At 49.6% G+C, this 21,580-nt stretch overlaps 1 protein-coding gene and 1 long non-coding RNA gene across 8 annotated transcripts in view; one reads left to right on the top strand and one right to left on the bottom strand.

Moving 5' to 3' along the window:
- VRK3 (VRK serine/threonine kinase 3) overlaps nucleotides 1–21,580 on the top strand; it is a 44,338-nt gene that overhangs the window by 13,904 nt on the left and 8,854 nt on the right. For 6 of the 7 annotated variants that reach the window (XM_066374076.1, XM_066374071.1, XM_066374069.1 and 3 more), the window contains 7 exons: nucleotides 5,321–5,379; nucleotides 6,891–6,984; nucleotides 8,322–8,406; nucleotides 8,682–8,787; nucleotides 10,727–10,819; nucleotides 14,733–14,865; nucleotides 16,006–16,126. In XM_066374076.1, coding sequence (XP_066230173.1) covers nucleotides 5,321–5,379; nucleotides 6,891–6,984; nucleotides 8,322–8,406; nucleotides 8,682–8,787; nucleotides 10,727–10,819; nucleotides 14,733–14,865; nucleotides 16,006–16,126 — 691 coding nt within the window. The remainder of the gene's footprint in view (nucleotides 1–5,320; nucleotides 5,380–6,890; nucleotides 6,985–8,321; nucleotides 8,407–8,681; nucleotides 8,788–10,726; nucleotides 10,820–14,732; nucleotides 14,866–16,005; nucleotides 16,127–21,580) is intronic. The other variant, XM_066374077.1, reaches the window with a different exon arrangement.
- On the bottom strand, nucleotides 895–12,954 carry LOC136399156 (uncharacterized). The gene is made up of 4 exons (XR_010750101.1): nucleotides 12,746–12,954; nucleotides 11,377–11,451; nucleotides 6,465–6,662; nucleotides 895–1,565 (listed from the first exon to the last, which is right to left on the bottom strand). It is a non-coding gene; the product is annotated as an uncharacterized lncRNA (long non-coding RNA).

The raw sequence follows: 21,580 nt of genomic DNA, 5'->3' as shown, positions 1-21,580 counted from the left end.
AGGCGAGGGGAACCCCTTTCTGAGAATGAAAATGGAAGCCATATCCCAGCTGCAGACCTTCCTCTAGGCAAATTTCTCTTAGACCTGGGACTGCAAACTACCCACCTACAAGGTCAGGCAGGTAGAATAAATGAGTGCAGAAGGCTGGAAGTAAGGCATTTGGGAGTGGTGGCAAGTGTGGCCAACTGGAAAGCACTCTTCTCCAGCTCCACCTACTGTTGTCATGGGAATGCAGATCCAGTATGACCGAATGATAAGGACAATGATTAATTTCTACCCTACAGAGATAAGATGGACCTCCCCCCCAAAAAATTTGGTTTGAATGTTGAGAGTGATGTGAGACTGATCATGTCATATTCCAAGAGGATATGAAAGGTTTATTGCTTATATATCCTTATAGTTGTCTTTGGGAGAGCAAGTCTGAAATGTCTTGAGATCACAAGGAGAGGCACCTGGCCTGGGTTTTTATTGTGGTTAAGGGGTGGGGCCGGTGTGAGGGTTTCCACCCAGAGGCCAGGCCTCACACAGTTTCACTCTTCCTTGCACCAGCACCAAAGATGGGAACCCCAGGCTTTCCTATCAGCTCCTGCAGATGCGGGGGAGTGGGGACGCACAAGGCAGGACCAGACATAAAAGCTGTCAGTAGTCAAACAGCAAAAGATGGATACGTTGCCTGACCTGTGGTGGCGCAGTGGATAAAGCGTTGACCTGGAATGCTGAGGTTGCCGTCTCAAAACCCTGGGCTTGCCTGGTCAAGGCACATATGGGAGTTGAAGCTTCCTGCTCCTCCCCCCTTCTCTCACTCTCTCTCCTCTAAAATGAATAAATAAATAGAAATAATTTTAAAAAGAAAAGATGGATACTTTGTTACAATGAAGAGAATGACTATGCTGGAATTATTAGTAATAATCAACCTGACATTTACTGAGTACTTACTAACTCAAGGCCAGGCCCCATTCTTAGTGCTTTATGTGGTTTTCTGGGGGGTTTTATGCAATCTTTTAATTGGGATAAAATTCACATAACATAGAATTCACCATTTAAAAGTCTGCAATTCAGCAGATTTTAATATAGTCACAATGTTATGCACCATCACTACTAATTCCAGAACATTTTTTTCACCCCAAAAGGAAGCCCTGTACCTTTTAGTAGTCACTCATGCCCCCCTTTCCAGCCCAGGCCACCACTAATCTACTTCTGTCTCTGGATCTGCCTGTTCTGGACAGTCCAGGTAGATGGAATGATACAACACGTGGCCTTCTGTGTCTGACTTCTTTCCCCTAGCAGGATGTTTTCAAGGTCCATCTGTGTTGCGGCACGTGTGCCAGTACCTCATTCCGTTCTGTAGCTGAGTAATATTCCAGGGTGTATGTACGCTGCATTTGGTTTATCCGTTAGTGAACATTTGTGTCGTTTGCATTTCTTTCTGTGATGAATAATGCTGGTGTGACTATTAGTGTACAAGTTGTTTTTTTTTTTAAGTGAGAGGAGAGCAGATAGTGAAACAGACTCCCACATTCACCTCGACCAGGATCGGGCGTCGCTTGAACAAATCAGGGCACTGTCTGCAGGAGAAGAGGGAGAGAACGGAGAGAGAGTAGGGGAGAGAAGCAGATGGTCAATTCTCTTGTGTGCACTGACCGAGACTCAAACATGGGACTTCTTTTTCTTTTTAACAACTGTTTTTTTTTAGATTTTATTTATTCATTTTAGAGAGAGCAGACAGAGAGAAGGGGGGAGGACCAGGACGCATCAACTCCCATATGTGCCTTGACCAGGCAAGCCCAGGGTTTTGAACTGGCGACCTCAGCATTCCAGGTCGACGCTTTATCCATTGTGCCACTGCAGGTCAGGCAAACATGGGACTTCTATATGGAGGGCCTATGCTCTATTCCAGTGGTCGGCAAACCGTAGCTCGCAAGCCACATGCGACTCTTTGGCCCCTTGAGTGCGGCTCTTTGGCCAGCTTAGGAGTACCCTAATTAAGTTAATAACAATGTACCTACCTATATAGTTTAAAAAATTTGGCTCTCAAAAGAAATTTCAACCATTGTACTGTTGATATTTGGTTCTGTTGACTAATGAGCTTGCTGACCGCTGCTCTATTCACTGAGCCACTGGCCAGGGCCTAATGTACAAGTTTTTACATAAACATGTTTGCTTTATATAGATAGTCATTTCTCCATTTCTGTAGTTGGTTCCAGGATCCCCCACAGATACCCAAATCAGATGATGTTCAATCCTGTATATAAAATTGCATAGTTTTTATATATAACCTATGCACATTCTCCTGTAATCATCTTTAAATTACTTATAATGCCTAATACAATGTAAACACTGTGTAAATAACTGTTTTACTGTATTGTATAGGAAATAATGACAAGGGAAAAAGTCTGTACATGCTTAGTACAGACTCTACCATCAACGGCCTAACTATAGAACACACCTCAGCAACAATGTAACTTTTCCCCAAAAATATTTTCAGTCAGCAGTTGGTTGAATCCACAGGTGCAGAACCCACAAATATATATACAAGGACCAACTGTACTTCTTGACTTATCTAATTCTTACAACAGTCTTATGACATCAGCACTATCATTATCCCCTTTTCATAAATGAGGACAATTAATCCAGAGTTGTTAATAACCAGCCAGAGATCTGGCTCCAGAAATCTTACAGCCAGGATGATTAAGGAAAGAAGAGAGAAGGAGGGAGGACGCAGAGAGCCCTCCGGAACAGGCAGCGATGCTTCAGCTTGTGGACTCTGGGATGAGCTAGACCCAGGCCGGAGCAGCTCTGCTACTTACCAGGCGAGGACCCTCGTGCTTGTTACATTCTAAAGCCACCCGTGGGGGCCCTGGCCGGTTGGCTCAGCGGTAGAGCGTCCGCCTGGCGTGCGGGGGACCCGGTTTGATTCCCAGCCAGGGCACATAGGAGAAGCGTCCATTTGCTTCTCCACCCCCTCCCCTTCCTCTCTGTCTCTCTCTTCCCCTCCTGCAGCCGAGGCTCCATTGGAGCAAAGATGGCCCAGGCGCTGGGGATGGCTCCTTGGCCTCTGCCCCAGGCGCTAGAGTGGCTCTGGTCATGGCAGAGCAACGCCCCGGAGGGGCAGAGCATTGCCCCCTGGTGGGCAGAGCTTTGCCCCTGGTGGGCGTGCCTGGTGGATCCCAGTCGGGCGCATGCAGGAGTCTGTCTGACTGTCTCTCCCCGTTTCCAGCTTCAGAGAAATATAAATAAATAAATAAATAAATAAATGCCACCCGTGGGGCATTCCCAGGGCTGGGCACTGGGGTTGTGAGTGGACTCACTGAGTACCGCACATAAAAGATGAAGCTGGCTGTGATCTGTGCTCAGCTGGTCCCATTATTGTTTCTACTGGCCCCTCTGAATCCTTGCATCTCGTCTCAGAGGTGGACCTCACTGCCCCTGTTTTACAGGGACGGCAAGGAAGGCCCAGAGAGGTTTAGCTCCTCGAGCAGAGCTACACAGAGTTGATGGCGGGACGGGGCTCAAACCATGGTTGACCTGGCACAAAGCCTCCGTTGTGGTTTGGCCTCTCTAAGCTGCAGCTCTGTCATCTCATCCATCAGATGGCACTAACAACAGCAGTAATGGTAGTGTGTTAGTAGGCCTGCCTCCCTAGGGCTGTCCCAAGCACGCACGGAAGGGATGTGTATAAAGCCCATACTTAGCGCAGGGCTGGAGGTGTGCGGGGTATATAATGAAGCAGAATGAAGATGCAGGGTGTTTATGAGGAAGCGCCCCAGGGGTCAGAACCTGGGGAGGAGAGAGAAAGGAGGGGCGTGTTGCAGAGGCCTTGGTGCAGCCTGGGCTGGCCCTGGGGGGGCTCTGGAGTAGAGGTGGACTTTTGGCATGTTTCCATGTTGGACCAACAGGACAGTGCCTTTATCTCCCCCTTGATTAACCATTAGACCATTGGATACAGGCTGCCCTACATCTGCAGCCAAGGGGTCCCTGAGGGGCTGAAGGCTTCTTGGAGGGCAGGGGGGCTCTCATCCAGCACATGGCACTGACCCATCTATACGGGCTACTGGAAAGTTCTGTCCGTTTCTATCACAAGTTTCGACACATAAGCACGTTTGGCGCATGTGTGCCTCTCTATTTTTATCACTTAATGTATACATACTGACGTAGCAAATTAACTAAAACAAAGTTGATTCACGTTAGTCTTATGTGTGAAGTGATAGTGTACACATGGCTACTGATAAAGTTCATTTACGCCACTGTAATTTTTACGAATTTCAACAAGGAAGAAATGCTACAGAAGCATGTCTGTTGCATCCACCATATACCCCGGACTTAGCACCCTCCAACTATCACTTGTTTTTGTCCTTACAAAATTTTTTGAAGGGCAAAAAATTCAAAAATGAAGAAGATATCAAACAAGCACTGGTTCAATTTTTCGCATCAGAAGATAAAACATTTTTCAAAAATGGGATATACAAATTGCCCTCACGCTGGCAAGAAATCATTAGTAATAATGGCAATTATATTATTTAATAAAGTTTATTGACGGTAAGAAAAATTTGTATTTTGTTTTATTCCAAAAACGGACAGAACTTTCCGGTAGACCTTATATATAGACAAAGGCAGATAGGGTGTATCAGGGTTCCTAGGACCACCCCCAGGTTCAGGGGTACGCTAGGAGGACCAACAGGCCTCTCACACCGTGATCCATCACAGCGAAAGGACACAGCCGAGTCAGCAAAGGGGAGGCACATGGGGCAATGTGTCGGGGAGACCACCCAGCGCAGCTTCCAGAGCCCTCTCCCATTCTCCCATGGAGTCACTCCGGATGCAGACGAGGTGTGGCAGCACCTGCGAAGTGTTAACCGGGCCGCTTGTTAGACTCCACACCCAGGGTTTTTACTGGGGGCTGGTCGTATAGTCACCCTCTGCCAGGAACATAGCTACATTCCAGATTCCCAGGAGCAAAGCAGATGTTCAGCAGAACAGTTTGGGCACAAGAAGCCCCTCTAATTGGGTACGGAGACTGCTGGAACCCTCCCGAAATCCATGTTCCACCAGCCAAGGGCAACCTGTGAGCAGGCCTTTCCAAGGAGAGCATCTCAGGCCTACTGTGTTAATAATCCTTTTGCATAACTGGATATTAACAGAGAGAAAGAGGGAGAAAAAGGAACCTGTTGGAAAATACAGAGGAGCAGATCTTGAAAACCAAGAATGCGCTTGACCCCTTGGGAACTAAAGAACTGAAACTGCTGCTCGTTACTGGGAAGTTTGAGGACGACGTCGCTCACATTCCCTGTAGGTTATAACCTCTCATTATGTCCGTCCACAGCTGAACCTGTCTCCACCTGCGAGTCAAGTGCCCAGAAACAAAGATTCTCGCTTAAACTAGTGAGTGGCCCTGGGGGACACTGGGGGGGGGTGAAGGACGTGCTGGGTGGGGGGGGCTTGGGGCTTTGGCAGATGCACTGTTGATCTCCAAATCTCCAAGCCTCTCTGGCTGGGGCAGGCAGGAAAGCAGGGAGCAGGGGGACCTGGGGCAGGGTACGCCTCCTGCCGGGCCTCGGGTTGCTCCTCTCACAGGGCCTTCAGAGGCTGCAGCAGGTCCATCCGAGCCTTCCTCTGACACTTCCTGGCTGTGCGATCTGGGCTTGCGCCTCCCCTCTCTGAGCTGATTTCCCCCTCTGTGTGATGGAGCCAATCATGCCCACACCAAGGTGCCCATTCCCCGCTATCTGCCTGCCTCACAGCGTGCTGCTACTGAGCACCTACTATGATATGTAACTGTGCTCAGTGTTGGGGCTAAACAGAGAACCAGTCACGTGGGATCCCTGTGCTGAGAAGTCAACGAAATCAGACCTGACCTTAGAATACAGGAAGCATGTGCTCCTTGGGGGCCAAAAGGAAAAAATAAACTGACAAAGTGAGAACAACCTGGCAGTTGAGTCGCACCCTTCAGCACACAGGAAGTGTTTAATAAAGGGCCTGGTTGTGGTCAGTAGCCTCGCCATTATCCCTGAGTGCTGGAATTATGGGTGGCTTTTATTTATTCAGATTGTCTCACCCCCCACACCTCCCCTGAAGAACTGGGACAGTTGGGTGGGGTCCCAATTCTCCCTCTGCCCTAGATGGGGGCCACGTGAGTGGTTTAGAGCAAGGGCTCCGGAACCAGGCACACAGGTGACTAATAGCCCCTGTTTGTTGTGAGTCTGTTCTGTGCCCAACTCGGGGCTGAGGTTTCAGAAGCAAGCCTGTGCGGTAGTTACTGTGTTCCCCATTTAACAGGTGAGGAAGTGGGGACTCAGTCCCTTGCCCAGGGATACCAAGCATGTAAGTTTCTTTGTTCACAACTATATCTCCAGAACAATACTTAGCACATAGTAGGTGCTTTATGGAGATGCTGCAACATCCTCAACCCATGACCTTGCCATCTCATGGGCTGAAATGGCTGCTCTAGCTCCCACTGTCACACATACCTTCCAGCCAACAAGAGAGGAGGAAGGAGAGCGCCTATCAAGTCCTTTATCCTCCAACTCAGGAAGTTGTCTGCTTCTCTTCTGCTCTCATCCCCATTGGTCAGGACTTGTCATGTGGGTGGTCCTTCCTCACTTCAGGGGAGCCTGAGAAGTGTGGTTTTTAGCTGAAGGCCACATGTCCAGGGAGAACTTGTAGATCTGTCGTAAAAGAAAGAAAAAGAACCCCGGCAATGGGAAGGAAGTTGAAGTCTCTGATATGTGTTCACATGTAGTACCCTAGGGCATTTGGTTCTGATGTGCGGGACTTGATGGGGAACCTGGGTTGTTGCTGGTTTTACCCTGGGGTAACACATAGCCAGCAATTATCTGGGACCCTTTATCTGAGATTCCAGTGTGACAGCCTTCTCCCCCTTCATCCCATGCTAGGATGCCAAGGATGGGCGCTTGTTCAATGAGCAGAACTTCTTTCAGCGGGTTGCCAAGCCTTTGCAAGGTATTCCACAGAAAAGTGGGCAACAGGGTGAGACTTGGGTGGTACCAGCTTCACCACAGCAACTAGCTTCTCCTGGAACATATGGGAATGGTGGGGATTAAATAGAAGGCCCAAGACCTGGCTGGTTGGCTCAGCGGTAGAGCATCGGCCCAGCATGTGGAAGTCCCAGGTTCGATTCCTGACCAGAGCACACGGGAGAAGCGCCCATCTGCTTCTCCACCCTTCCCCCTCTCCTCTCGCTCTCTCTCCCTTCCCCTCCGGCAGCCAAGGCTCCATTGGAGCAAAGTTGGCCCGGGTGCTAAGGATGGCTCCATGGCCTCCACCTCAGGTGCTAAAATGACTGCAGTTGCAGCGGAGCAATGCCCCAGATGGGCAGAGCATCACCCCCTAGTGGGCATGCTGGTGGATCCTGGTTGAGTGTATTCAGGAGTCTGCCCTATGCCTCCCTGTTTCTCACTTCAGAAAAATACAAAAAAATAAAAGAAAATAAAAGATAAATAAATAAACAGAAGGCCCAGATTTGATTCTGTCACACATAAGTCCTCAGGCCTCACAGAACAGGCAGCCTGGGCAAAAGCCAGCTCATACCAGCTCTTCAAAGCCAAATATTAAAATTTCAAAACTAGCTTAAGCCAGTTGTTAATCATAGCCATTCTTTAAATTAATTACACCAGCTAGCAATCAAATAAATTAAGACCAAGGGTAATAAATACTCAAAACTTAGTACTTCCTAATTGTCTACATTTTTGTTATCTATACCCTTGAGATTGTTTATGTCATTGTATCTGGATGGTGAAAACACTGTATAACTGTGCTGCTACATGTCTCTTTCTGTCTTTATATCCTTTGATGTCTTATCAGTTACTAGAAATTGACCAGGGTGGCAGTATTTACACCACCGAAATTAGCAAACACTGCAAACCAGGGCTCTTTTCCCTGGACAGCACTTGTTAAACTTTTATCAGCACACCTCTGAATCTGTACCATCCAACTGAGATCCTGGAAGATGGGCTGACATCTAGTGACATCGTGCCAGTTTAGACATTTCCTGATACTATTACCTATATACATGTGATTTCAGAAGTTCTGTCATTCTTATCCCCTCCACTCCAGATTTGTATATTCTTCCTCCCATGTTCATCCCTCATCACCTACCAACATAGATGACAGACATTCAGGGTCAACAAGTCCCACCCTGTCAGCACCCCCATTGTCACCCACCCACAGGTGTGGTGTCTTCGACCAGGAGACTTAGGGTCTGGCCTGGCTTGGGCGCACTGTGCTTCTGGTCTGAGAGTGGGCTGTTGTCCCCATGGGCCTGGGACCAGGTGGGCTCTAACCTCTCAGGGCCCTGCCTCCCATAGTGAACAAGTGGAAGAAGCTGTACTCGATCCCCCTACTGGCCATCCCCACCTGTGTCGGTTTTGGCATTCACCAGGACAGGTACAGGTGAGTCCCCTAACTTGCCACCCACCTCTCTGGCCCCTTTCTCTCCCTGGCATGTGCTCGGGTATGGCTGGGACCCTGGGGCCACTGGCCAGTTGGTTGGTTGCTTTCTCCTGCTTTGTGCCAGGCTGATTTCCCACCAGTCAGAACCCTTAGTCTTGCCCGGGATCAGGGCCTCAGCAGCCACCAAGCCACAGTCCAGCCTTAATACATTTGCTTGGTTTCCCCTCCTCTCCCTGGTTATCTCTCCCACCTTCTGGGATACTCATCTCTTCCAGGTTCTTGGTGTTCCCCATGCTGGGGAGGAGCCTTCAGTCAGTCCTGGATGACACCCCGAAACACGTAATGCCCATGCAGTCTGTGTTCCAGATGGCCTGCCGGCTGGTATGTGCCTAAGCATTGCTGGTTCCCGTCCAGGGGGTGGCCACCAGGTTCTAGTTTATCAGTCTGTTCATTGACACCTCAGCCCGTGCCTCCCTCTGCTGGACACCGAGGACTAGCACGCTGACAGACAGGCAAACCCCAGGCCATTAGAACTAGGGGAGAAGCATTACTGTGAGGGGTGTCCAGAGGGCCAAGAGAGTTGCGGAAGGGGCCCAGTCTCAATTTGAGGGATTCGATCAGGCTTCCTGATGGAGGTCCTTTCTAAGCCGAGAGTGGGAAATAGCCAAGTGCTGGGGAAGGTGGGGGTGGAGGTGTGCATGGAGAATATCCCAGGCCCAGGGTACGGCTTGTGCAAAGGCTTGTGTGGAGAGAGCATAGCCATCGGTTCATTTTTTTGGTCTTTCATCCATCCTTTCACTGAGTACTTAGCAGGCCCCTGATGGGTGTCCGACACTGTCCCAGGGGCTGACTGTGCAGTAGGGAACAAGCAGCACAAGCATGGCTTTTCTGTCTAGTCAGAAAGGGCAGTATTAAATTTAACAGTTGCATAAATTGTGAAAAGTTCTCTGAACAGAAGTGTCCCCCTGCTGTGGAGGTGACTAAGAGGCCCCAGTTTAAATTTGGAGGGGGATGAAAGGGGCAAGGGAGTAATATACTAGGTGAACCCCAAAGGTCTTCATGCCCCGAGTGTCTTCAGTGTGGCATGTGGAGGAGGAAGGGTAAGAGATTGGTGTGGAGGGGCCAGCAGTGACCAGATCACGCAGGGCCTTGAATGCCAAGCTGAAGAGCTGGGACTCTGTCCTGAGGGCAATGGGGAGCCATGGGGGGATTGGAGGCAGGGGAGGGGCACAGTCAGCTCTGGATGCCAAAGAACCCTGTGGGCCTTGTGGGGAGGAACTGGAGGGGTGAGATGGAGGCCAGGGGAGGTCTGCATGAGAGAGGACGAGGCCTGAGGAGAGGGGCCAGGCTATGGGGAGGGAAAGCTTGTAGGACAAGCAGAAATTGGAGGACAGTTAAGCCTTGGGGTCAAGGGAGGCTTGGAGATGTCATTACGATGCAGGAAACAATGAGGCAATTTGATATATGAGTCTGGAGTTCAATGGAGAAGTCAGAGTGAGAGATAAAAATATAAACTGCTTAACTGAATTTATTTCTGCTCTCTAAAAGAAATAAGAAGGCCCTGGCCGGTTGGCTCAGCGGTAGAGCGTCGGCCTGGTGTGCGGGGGACCCGGGTTCGATTCCCAGCCAGGCACATAGGAGAAGCGCCCATTTGCTTCTCCACCCTGCCCCCCTCCTTCCTCTCTGTTTCTCTCTTCCCCTCCCGCAGCCAAGGCTCCATTGGAGCAAAGATGGCCCAGGCGCTGGGAATGGCTCCTTGGCCTCTGCCCCAGGCGCTGGAGTGGCTCTGGTTGCGGCAGAGCGATGCCCCAGAGGGGCAGAGCATCGCCCCCTGGTGGGCGTGCCGGGTGGATCCCGGTCGGGCGCATGCGGGAGTCTGTCTGACTGTCTCTCCCTGTTTCCAGCTTCAATAAAAATAAAAAAAAAAGAAATAAGAAGAACTCTGATATACATGGGCATTGGGTGTTTGTTTGTTTGTTTGTTTTGCATGAGGCAATAAGGAACCAACTCCTCCCTCCTCCTGAGTTTGTATTCAACTAAGAAATAGATACAAGACAAAGATAGAAAACCAAATGTCAGCTTTAATTGATGCTGAACTTTTTAAAGCCTACTTAGAAGATCTGCTAGGTGTGCTGTCAGAATGCACTTCCTAAGGCTTCCCCCAGAATTAGTCGGGCTTAGATCTGCCCCCATCCCAGTCATGAGCAGACCACGCCCCCTCAGGCCTACTGGTGGGGATTCATTCATTCACTGGGCTGTGCCTCAGAGGCTCTTTGTGTTAGTCCCGCTGCTCATGGAGATCCTTTTTTGCTTCCCCCAGCTGGATGCCCTGGAGTTCCTCCACGAGAATGAGTATGTTCATGGAAATGTGACAGCTGAGAATGTCTTTGTGAACCCAGAAGACCTGAGCCAGGTAGGAGCTCCACCTTCAGAGCTCTCTGGGCTCAGAATCTCATCTGTCTCAAAACTTCATTTATTTTTACAATGTATATTGCAGACAAAGAATTGCTGTTTGTCATATAAGAAGAGCTAATTTGAATAAGTAAGGAAAGATGAGGCCCTGGCTGGTTTGCTCAGTGGATAGAGCATTGGCCCGATGCGCAGACATACCGGTTTCGATCCCCAGTCAGGGCACACAGGAGAAGCGACCATCTGCTTCTCTCCCTCTTTCTCTCCTCCTCTCTCTCCTCCTCTCTCTCTTTCCCTCCCACAGCCAATGGCTCGATTGGTTCGAGCATCAGCCCCAGGTGCTGAGGATAGCTCAGTTGATTTGAGCATCGGCCCCAGATGAGGTTGCTGGTAGATCCCAGTCGGGCCACATACGGGAGTCTGTCTCTCTATCTCCCCTTCTCTCACTTAAAAAAAGAAAAAGAAAAAATGAGCAACTTAGAAAAATAGATAAAGGACAGTAAAAGCAGATCATAGAAAAAGAAATCCACAGATTAGGTAAATATATGAAAAGATGCTCACCTGACCTGTGGTGCCGCGGTGGATGGGGTGTTGACTTGGAATGCTGAGGTTGCCAGTTCGGGGCCCTGGGCTTGCCTGGTCAAGGCACATATAACAAGCAATCAATGAACAACTAAAGTAAAGCAACCATGACTTGATACTTCTTGTTCTCTCCTCTCCTCTCTCTTTAAAATCAATAAATAAAATTTTTTTAAAAATTTAAAAAAAAGAAAAGATGCTCAACCTCCCTAATAATCATAGAAATGGAAATTAGAACATACTGTTTTTATCCTTTAGGTGAACTACAGAATTGAAAAGAATGATAAAAGGATATTTAAAAAATAAAGATTTTTTTTTTTATATTCTGTTGGAAGTATAAATTGAGCAACCATTTTGGAAGGTAATTTGCATAAAGCAGTCAAAATTTTAAATGCATGTTTTTTGACCCACCAGTTCCTCTTTTAGGAATATATCTTATCCATATATTCATAGGACTATTCAAAGGTATATGTACAAATATGCAGTGTTCCTGACATTGATTTTAATAGTAAAATGGGAAAACTTTAAATATATACTCCCAGTAGGGTACTGATTAAATAGCGTTTTAAAGTAAATTCTAATTATTATTTTAGTTGCAAACAACAGAAACTTAATTTAACATAGATTAAGCAAAAAAAAAAAAGTTTAAAAGGGAGAGTGCAGTAGTATATTGGTCCAGGGAGTGGAAAAATGGAGGACTTCACTGGTTTCAGGCATAGCTGAACCTAGGAACTCAAGCCCTGTCATTGGGAAACGGGCTTTTCCATCTCTGGGCTCTTGTCTGCGCATTGGTCATTGCCAGGCCGATTGTCTTTCCTCATGGTGACAGAATCACCACCAGCAAAGCAGGCTAACTCCCCTCAGGTTAGCAACCCAGTGGAAATAGGTCAGGTGAGCCTCAGCCCAGTCACGTGGACTAAGAGTTGGGGAGTGGTGATCCCAGAGAAAAACTCTGTAGCTGTGTTAGTGCTATCCAGAGAAACAACCAGCAGAATGTACAGAAAGAGACTTTTTTTTTTCTTGTGGAAGGAACAGAGAGAGTCAGAGAGAGGGACAGATAGGGACAGACAGACAGAAAGGGAGAGAGATGAGAAACGTCAATTCTTTGTTGTGGCTCCTTAGTTGTTCATTGATAGATTTCTCATATGTGCCTTGACTGGGGGGCTCCAGCAGACCGAGTGACCCCTTGCTCAAGCCAGCAACCTTGGGCTCAAGCTGGTGAGCCTTGCTCAAACCAGATGAGCTTGCGCTCAAGCTGGCAACCTCGGGGTCTCGAACCTGTGTCCTCCACATTCCAGTCTGACACTCTATCCACTGTGCCACCGCCTGGTCAGGCCAGAAAGAGACTTACTATAAGGAATTGGCTCACACGATTCGGGAGGCTGAGGTCTCAAGATCTGCCGTTGGCCAGCTGACAATCAGGAAAAGCAGATGGTGTCATAGTCAGAGTCCAAAGGCCTGAGCACCAGGAGTGTTGACTGGGTGAGTTCTATTCTGAAAAGCTGGCAGGCTCAAGACCCAAGAGGAGTCAGTGTTTCAGTTCAAGTCCAAGGCTGGAAAGACCAGTGTTCCAGCTCTTGCGGTCAGGCAGGAGGTGTTCCCTCTCACTAAGCCCTTTTGTTCATGCAGGCCTTCAACCAATTGGATGAGGCCCACCCACATTGGGTAGAGCGATCTGCTTTACTTAGACTATGATTTAAATGTATTATTCAGAAACACCCTCATGGACACACCCAGAATAATTCTGGCCAAATGTCTGAGCACTTTGTGGGCCTGTGAGGTTGACATTTAAAATTAAATATCACAATCTGTGACCAGAAGAAAAGGATGTTAATCTCGCGTGGACAAAACCAATAATTGTCAACCGTCCAAAGGGCAGAATACAGTAAACCATTAAAACGCAGATGGGGGCCTGACCTGTGGTGGCACAGGGGATAAAGCGTCGACCTGGAAATGCTGAGGTTGCCAGTTCGAAACCCTGGGCTTGCCTGGTCAAGGCACATATGGGAGTTGATGCTTCTAGCTCCTCCCCCCTGTCTCTCTCTCCTCTCTCTCTCTCCCTCTCTCTCTCCTCTCTAAAATGAATAAATAAAATAAAAAAAAAAACAAACGCAGATGGGCTAACTCTGTGTCTGGCTGTCAGTACTTTACTTGCTGTTTTCAATTCACCTAAGCCTCATAACAACCCTGCAAGTTGGGGCCTGTCATCATCATTTTACAAAAGGAGAAATCAAAGCACAAAAAAAGTTACATAGCCCTGGCCGGTTGGCTCAGCGGTAGAGCGTCGGCCTAGCGTGCGGAGGACCCGGGTTCGATTCCCAGCCAGGGCACACAGGAGAAGCGCCCATTTGCTTCTCCACCCCTCCGCCGTGCCTTCCTCTCTGTCTCTCTCTTCCCCTCCCGCAGCCAAGGCTCCATTGGAGCAAAGATGGCCCGGGCGCTGGGGATGGCTCTGTGGCCTCTGCCTCAGGCGCTAGAGTGGCTCTGGTCGCAACATGGCGACACCCAGGATGGGCAGAGCATCGCCCCCTGGTGGGCAGAGCGTCGCCCCTGGTGGGCGTGCCGGGTGGATCCCGGTCGGGCTCATGCGGGAGTCTGTCTGACTGTCTCTCCCTGTTTCCAGCTTCAGAAAAATGAAAACAAACAAACAAACAAAAAAAGTTACATAATGCACTGGCCAGGTAGTTTAATTGGTTAAAATGTCATCCCAATACACCAAAGTTGCAGGCTCAGTCCCTGGTCAGGCCATGTACAAGAATCAATGAGTGCGTAAAGAAGTGGAACAACAAATCAGTGTTTCTGTCTCCTTCCTTCTTTCTCTCTCTGTCTCTCTCTCTCTATCTCCCCCCCTTTGCCTCTCTCTCTCTATCTCCCCCCCTTTGCTCTCTCTTTCTCTAAAATAAAAAAATTTTTTAAAGTGCTTAACTTGCGCAAGGTTATAAAGTCACTAAGGGCCAACATGACATCTGGATCCGATCTATCTGGTTCCAGAGTTAACACCTGAACCATTTAAACTGCAGAAAGCTGGCGGCCCAGTGGGAGGAGCAGTGTGATCCCTCTGTGGGAAACTAGGGCCCGCCCCGGCCACGTGTTTACCAATTATTTTTTAAAAAAAAGATTTGAAACATTAAGAAACTATTATTAATGGTTACTTCTAGGCAGTAGATTTAGGGAGCTGGGCTGCAATAGGATGGTTGGTTTGGGTTCTTTTCACTTCACATTTTTTTGTACTGTTGGGCATTTGATTGTTTCAAATTACACCCACAACTGAAATGTCTGATTCCAGAGTCTGAGCTCCCAGCGTCCAAACTGTATGGTGTCTCCCCATGCCCACACAGGTGACCCTGGCAGGCTATGGCTTCTCCTTCCGCTACTCTCCAGGTGGCAGACATGTGACCTACGTGGAAGGCAGCAAGAGCCTACATGAGGGGGACCTGGAGTTCATTAGCTTGGACCAGCACAGGGGATGTGGTAAGAGGCCAGAGAAAGGGTTCAGGACCACGGAGACGTACTTCTCCTACAAGGGCAGCTCTAGGATTTCACAGCCACAAACAACAGATGACCATGCGCTGGAGTCTCCTAAGGGAACGATAAGGATTCAGAATTAAGAATAGTGTCCCCGAGCATTAGGGAGTTGTGGCCAGTGGTTCAGTACCAAGGAAAGAGGGAAGCTGGGCCCCGGGAAGGGGGAAGCCCTGCACATCCAGAGGTTCAGGTTGAGGATCTGGTGTAGACTTAGAACTTGAGAGTTGCCCAGGAGTCATCCAGGAGGGGCTGTGGAGGAAGCGATTGGCTATCTGTGTCTGGGGCATCGGAGAGAACCCTGGACAGAGGCTCCGATGTCAACAGGATCTCAGGACTTAGCTGAAGCCCTGGGGAGTAATGAGAGTATCCAAGGGAAGTAGGGAAGTGTGCAGAGTGAGCAGAGAGTTTGGGGACAGTTCCTTGAGGTCTCAGCCCCTCTTTCCCTTGGTATCATGGCCATCCATGTGCCAGCCTGCGTCCTTCCACCAGATGGAGCTCTGAGCTCCCCCAGGAAAGGGATGATGCCTGTGCCTCTAGCAGCAGGTGACAGAGGGTCTGGTACTGTCAACTCTCAGTGTTGGTCAAATGCTTACACGAATGGTCTAAATCATGACATTTATAGGCAGCGTGAGAAAAATAAAACCCAGTGGTCATCTTTGCTCCCCTACTGAGGCTGTATTCAGGCTCCACCCTCCTGGGCCCCCTCATACTCTGTTCTGTGAAATCAAACAATGTAACCATCTTGTCACTAGACTGAAGGACTGGGACCCAAGCAAATCTTTGAGGACTCGAATGGGGCCTGATGCTCAGGGCTCTGAGGGCTCATTGAATGCATGAGCGCATGAATGAACGACAAGTAGATGAGGGAGTGAGCTAGTGAGCATGGGGATGAAGGGATGGCCAAGCGAGGGAATGATAATAACGGAGAGACTCGTGAGAGTAGGGGAAGGAAGAGTGAATGAACAGACAAGAGCTTGTATGCTTGGGTGGTTGAGTCGGTGAGAGGGAGGGAGGAAGGAAGGGGGTAGACGTGACAGTGAGTGGAGCATCCAGTCCGAGCTGCCAGCCCTTTCCCTCCCTCCCTAGGGCCGTCTCGCCGCAGCGACCTCCAGGCCCTGGGCTACTGTTTGCTCAAGTGGCTCTACGGGACCCTGCCGTGGACTGAGTGCCTTCCCAACACCGAGGATATCATGCAGCTGAAACAGAAGTGAGTCCAGGGCTCAACAGAGCCCAGCACTGGCCCAGCACCCGTGCAGGTGGGGCATAAGCTGCCCCAGCTGGGACAGAAAAGAGGGGGAGATGGTGTGCAGCAGAGCCAGTTCTCAGGGCTGTGCTCTACCATTTATTTCATCAGACGAGAGCGTAGCTCTGGAGTTACACTGTCTGGGCTCAGATTCCAGCCACGCCACTGCAGGGACTTGGGTGGGCAGCTTAACCTCCACAAGACTCAGTGTCCTCAGTGAGATGGGGTTCTATTAGCACCCATTGTAGGGGGCTATGGAAGGATTCCAGGGCATCAGATACACAGCACTCAGCACAGAGCCTGGCCTGTAGAAAATGCTCACCATGTACTGGACACTATGACTCACTCATGCGTTCCTTCACGGGGCACGTGGGCAACCTGAGCAGTTAGGTCTGGGCCCTGCCTCAGCACACGACAGCACCAGCCACCAGTGTTCATCCCTCACCCCCGCGTGTAAAACCGCCAGATCCTGCTAGTTTTAGACATTCAGCACCAAGACAGTGCATGCCCCCACCACCCGCCACTGCTCACATACACATACTGTGGAGCAGGGATCCCCAAACTTTTTACACTGGGGGCCAGTTCACTGTCCTTCAGACCGTTGGAGGGCCAGACTATAAAAAAAAACTATGAACAAATCCCTATGCACACTGCACATATCTTATTTTAAAGTAAAAAAACAAAAAGGGAACAAATACAATATTTAAAATAAAGAACAAGTAAATTTAAATCAACAAACTGACCAGTATTTCAATGGGAACTATGCTCCTCTCACTGACCACCAATGAAAGAGGTGCCCCTTCCGGAAGTGCGGCGGGGGCTGGATAAATGACCTCAGGGGGCCGCATGTGGCCCGCAGGCCCGTAGTTTGGGGACCCCTGCTGTGGAGAGAAGTGTCAAGGTTCAGAACCAAGGACAGAGCATCCGTTAGCAAAGGAAGGTGCTGAGTGTGCTGTTCAGCACCACGACAGAGGGCAGCCCCGCTCCCGTGGAATGTGCTGGGTGTGGGTTTCAGCACCACAAACGGAGGGCAGCTCCCTGCCGAGTGAGGCACTGCGTGTGGGTTTCAGTACCACGGACAGGAGCAGCTAGCTCCTGGGAAAAGTGCTGGGTGTGGGTTTCAGCACCGCTGACAGGACAAGCAGGGCGCAGAGGGGAGTGAGCATGGGGCTTTGGTTCTCATCACCAAGGACAGTCAGTGGACAGCTGGACACAGGGAAGCACTACACGTACGGAGGTTGGATTCACAATCTGATACAGACTTGGGGGCTGAGAGTTGCCCAGGAGTCATCCAGGAGGGGTCACCCACAGATGGTTGGCTGTCTACGTCTGAAGTGCAGAAACGAAGTCTAAGTGGAGACTCAGACGTCAGCGGTATCTCAGGAGCGGTCCACAGAGGCGCTGGGGAGGGTGAGATTGCCCGGGGACGCGTGCAGAGTGGGAAGAGGGCAAGCTCCAGTGAGCAGCGCTGGGTCCATCGTACTTCCAGTTCTCAGCGTGCTGTGTCACTGGTTTGTATTAAGCCTCCCCTTTTATTGTGTCTCTTTATATCCCTCATCTTCCTCCTCTCAACCACAGACAGCACTCAAACATCCTGAAATGTATTTTGTACCCTTAAACTTGCATGATGGTGGCAGTACTGTGTGTTTGACTTGCATAAATGGTATTCTCTAAACCTCGTCTGTTTCTGACGTTTTTCACTCAACAGTGTTCTGCAGCTTTAACCTTAATATTACATGTGCAAGTTTACTGCTTCTGATTACTACTTTTTTTTTTTACTACTGCTTTTAAATAAGTTTGTGTTGCGGTATCTGTGCCCCTGAACAATGTATGATGAGTGGACTTAATTTGCATAAATAATGCTCTGCTCTACATTTCACTGTTCTTTGCTTCCTTCTACTTAATGCTGTATTTTTTAATGTCCAGCTACATTGCTAGAGTTCACTACTCTGAATACTTCTCCTAAAGTTTTTGTTTAGAAGTATCTGTGTCCTTGAAACATAAGTGTAGTTGGGTGTGTTTTTGGCATACATGGTGCCATGCCCTGAATCTCACCGCCTTCATGTTTGACAGCCATCACTCCCCAGGGAGCTCTTCCCTACCCCCTCTGTGCAGGTCTTCTGCTTGTGTACGCTCGGAGGAAGGAACTTGCCTCTGCCCCGTTGGCCTGCTCGTAAATACCTATTAAAGGCTAACATTTCTCCTACCCTTGTCTGCACCAGGCACTGTGCCCAGCGCTTCCCTGTGTCCTCATCAGCACAGTCCTGAAGTGCGTGCAGTAATGATCTGAGGCACAGAAAGCTAAGGAAATCAGCCCAGTTCACACAGCTGCTAAGTAGAGGCACTCAGACGCACACCCAGGTCTGTCGACTCCAGAGGAGGCCCTTTTTCCTCAAAGCCAGGGTTTCCCAGATGTGGGAGGCTGGGTGGTGATTGGAGGCAGACTTCCTCCACTGAACAAATAGGTATTGTGCACCTGCTCTGCTCCAGGCTCCATTTTAGGCCCTAGGGCATGGGAATAACTAAAACCCACATCCCTGCCCTCAGGGAACTCACACCTATTGGGGGAAACAGTAAAGAGAGAGTGTTGCCTAACCAAGCAGTGGCGCAGTGGATAGAGCGTCAGACTGGGGCGAGGAGGACCCAGGTTCAAAACCCCGAGGTCACCAGCTTGAGTGTGGGCTCATCTGGTTTGAGCAAGGCTCACCAGCTTGAGCCCAAGGTCACTGGCTTGAGTAAGGGGTTACTCGGTCTGCTGTAGCTCCCCAGTCAAGGCACATATGAGAAAGCAATCAGTGAACAACTAAGGTGCCACAATGAAGAATTGATGCTTGTCATCTCTCTCCCTTCCTGTCTGTCCCTATTTGTTCCTCTCTCTGTCTCTGTGTCTGTCACAAAAAATAAAATTTAAAAAAAAATAAGAGAGAGTGAGATAGTGTGTCAGATGTCAGACTGGTGGGGCGGTCAGCTCAGAGGCCTGGGGTGACTGCCAGGGTGTGGACATGTGTGGCTCTTTTAGGTTTAATGGCCAGGGTGAGTCTCATGGCAAGGCCATGCGAGGCGAGGAGGAGGACATGCCCACATCTCTGCAGAGGGGAGGAGAGACAGAGAGGCCTTCAGTTCCCAGGCTTCTGCACGCAACCTCTATGTCAGAAGCCAGCCTTGGAACCTGCCAGAATGTGAGCCATTGACTTGTTTTCTTTGAATTTTTTGTTGCACTTATTTTCTAGTTTCCCAGTTGTTTTCCATTTTTGAAATGAAGGCAACAAGTGAAAACAACAAGTCACAGTTAGTTACACAGGCAGGAGGAGTGCAGCTCAGTTGCTAACATGTCAGGTGTGTCTGAAGTTTGTGACCTGCTCCTTCACGCGTGCATCCTGTGTTAGTTCGGGATAAGGCTCTGCAGCTCTTACAGATAGACCCCAAACACTGGCTCAAATGAGGGGGACATTTACTCCCCTCTCACTAACAGTCCTGAGGCAGGAGACCAAGGGTGGTGGGTGGGTGCCTCAATGCCCTTCAGCACGCGTACGGCCTTCTCTGGGTGCAAGCTCTGTTGCCACTGTTTCCCGCGGCCCCCCCGCCCCCATTACTTTTAAAGGGCAGGACCAGAAGTGCCATATGTCTCTTAGTCACGTAGCCACCCTGAGCTGCAGTGGGCTTAGGAAATGTCTCCAGCTTGTAACTGCTGACCCTTGGGGTTCTACCATTAAAGAAGAATGGTGACACCGGGCGGCAGGTAGCAGATCCTCCACAGTGCCACCTCACATCAAGTTTCTGTGTGAACTGGGGCTGTGTCGGCTCTCTTCATCACCGTGTTGCTCACGGCACAGTGCTTGGTGGCCTAGAGTGCTCATGAAGTACGGGATAAATGCGTGAGCCTTCCTTCCCAGGCCTGGGCTTCTGTGTAGATGCAGGTCAGGCAGGTATGCCCCAGCCTTGGGGGGTTCCTAGGCTGGGAGGAGACACATGGGCTGGAAGCAGACAGTGCATGTGAGGATGGAGGCACCCCCTACCCCCGGCATTGGGGTGAGCAGAAGGAAGGCATGTGACCTGGCCTTGGGCCACTGAGAGCCTTTACCCAAAAGATACCTGACCCAGTGTATAGAGAGCAAAGTTATTTTCCAGGAAGACAAGGGGGAAGCCAGATTTCCAGGTAGAGCCTTGACTGGGTAGCTCAGTTGGTTAGAGCATCATCCCAATACACCAAGATTGCATGTTCAATCCCTTTGTCAGGGCACATACAAGAATCAACAACTGAATGCATAAATAAGTAGCATAACAAATCAACGTTTCTCTCTCTCCCTTGCTCTCTCTTTCCCTCTAATCAAAAAATAAAAAAGTATTTCCAGGCAGACAGGATAGCACATATGTAAACCATTCATTCACTCATTCATTTAGAACCAGTTTTCCAAGGACATCTATGTGCCCACCCCTGATGCTAGGAAATGCTGGGAATCAGTGGAGGACACCTCTTGTCATCAGTGAAACCACCTTCTGAGGCTCTGCTGGGTTGAACCCTCTCTCCCTGTACTTCCCCCACCTCCTTTTTTTTAAGTTAACTTTTTTTCATTTATTGATTTGAGAGAGAAACATCAATTTGTTGTTTCATTCATTTATGCATTTATTGGTTGATTTTTTTTTTCTTTTTTTTTTCTAAAGCTGGAAACAGGGAGAGACAGACTCCCGCATGCGCCCGACCGGGATCCACCCGGCACGCCCACCATGGGGCGACGCTCTGCCCACCAGGGGGCGATGCTCTGCCCATCCTGGGTGTCGCCATGTTGCGACCAGAGCCACTCTAGAGCCTGAGGCAGAGGCCACAGAGCCATCCCCAGCGCCTGGGCCATCTTTGCTCCAATGGAGCCTTGGCTGCGGGAGGGGAAGAGAGAGACAGAGAGGAAGGCGCAGCGGAGGGGTGGAGAAGCAAATGGGCGCTTCTCCTGTGTGCCCTGGCCAGGAATCGAACCCGGGTCCTCTGCACGCTAGGCCGATGCTCTACCGCTGAGCCAACCGGCCAGGGCATTGGTTGATTTTTTTTAAGTGAGAGGAGGGGAGATAGTGAGACAGACTCCCACATACACCCCAACCGAGATCCACCCAGCAAACCCATCTGGAGCCGATGCTCAAGTCAGCCAAGCTATTTTTAGCACCTGAGGCTAATGCACTCAGACCACCGAGCTATCCACAGCACCTGGGGTCAATGCTCAAACCAATGGAGCCACTGGCTGTGGGAGGGAAGAGGGAAAGAAGGAGGAGAAGAAGGACAAAAGCAGATGGTCACTTCTCCTGTGTGCCCTGACCTGGAATCAAAGCCTGGAGGTCCATACACCAGGCCAGCACTCTATCCACTGAGCCAACTGGCCAGGGCCCATTGATTGATTCTTGGATATACCCTGACCAGGGATCAAATGCAGA

The sequence above is a fragment of the Saccopteryx leptura genome, chromosome 3 (assembly GCF_036850995.1).
Source record: "Saccopteryx leptura isolate mSacLep1 chromosome 3, mSacLep1_pri_phased_curated, whole genome shotgun sequence".
Taxonomy (NCBI): domain Eukaryota; kingdom Metazoa; phylum Chordata; class Mammalia; order Chiroptera; family Emballonuridae; genus Saccopteryx; species Saccopteryx leptura.
This window is presented reverse-complemented; position numbering and strand designations above follow the sequence as displayed.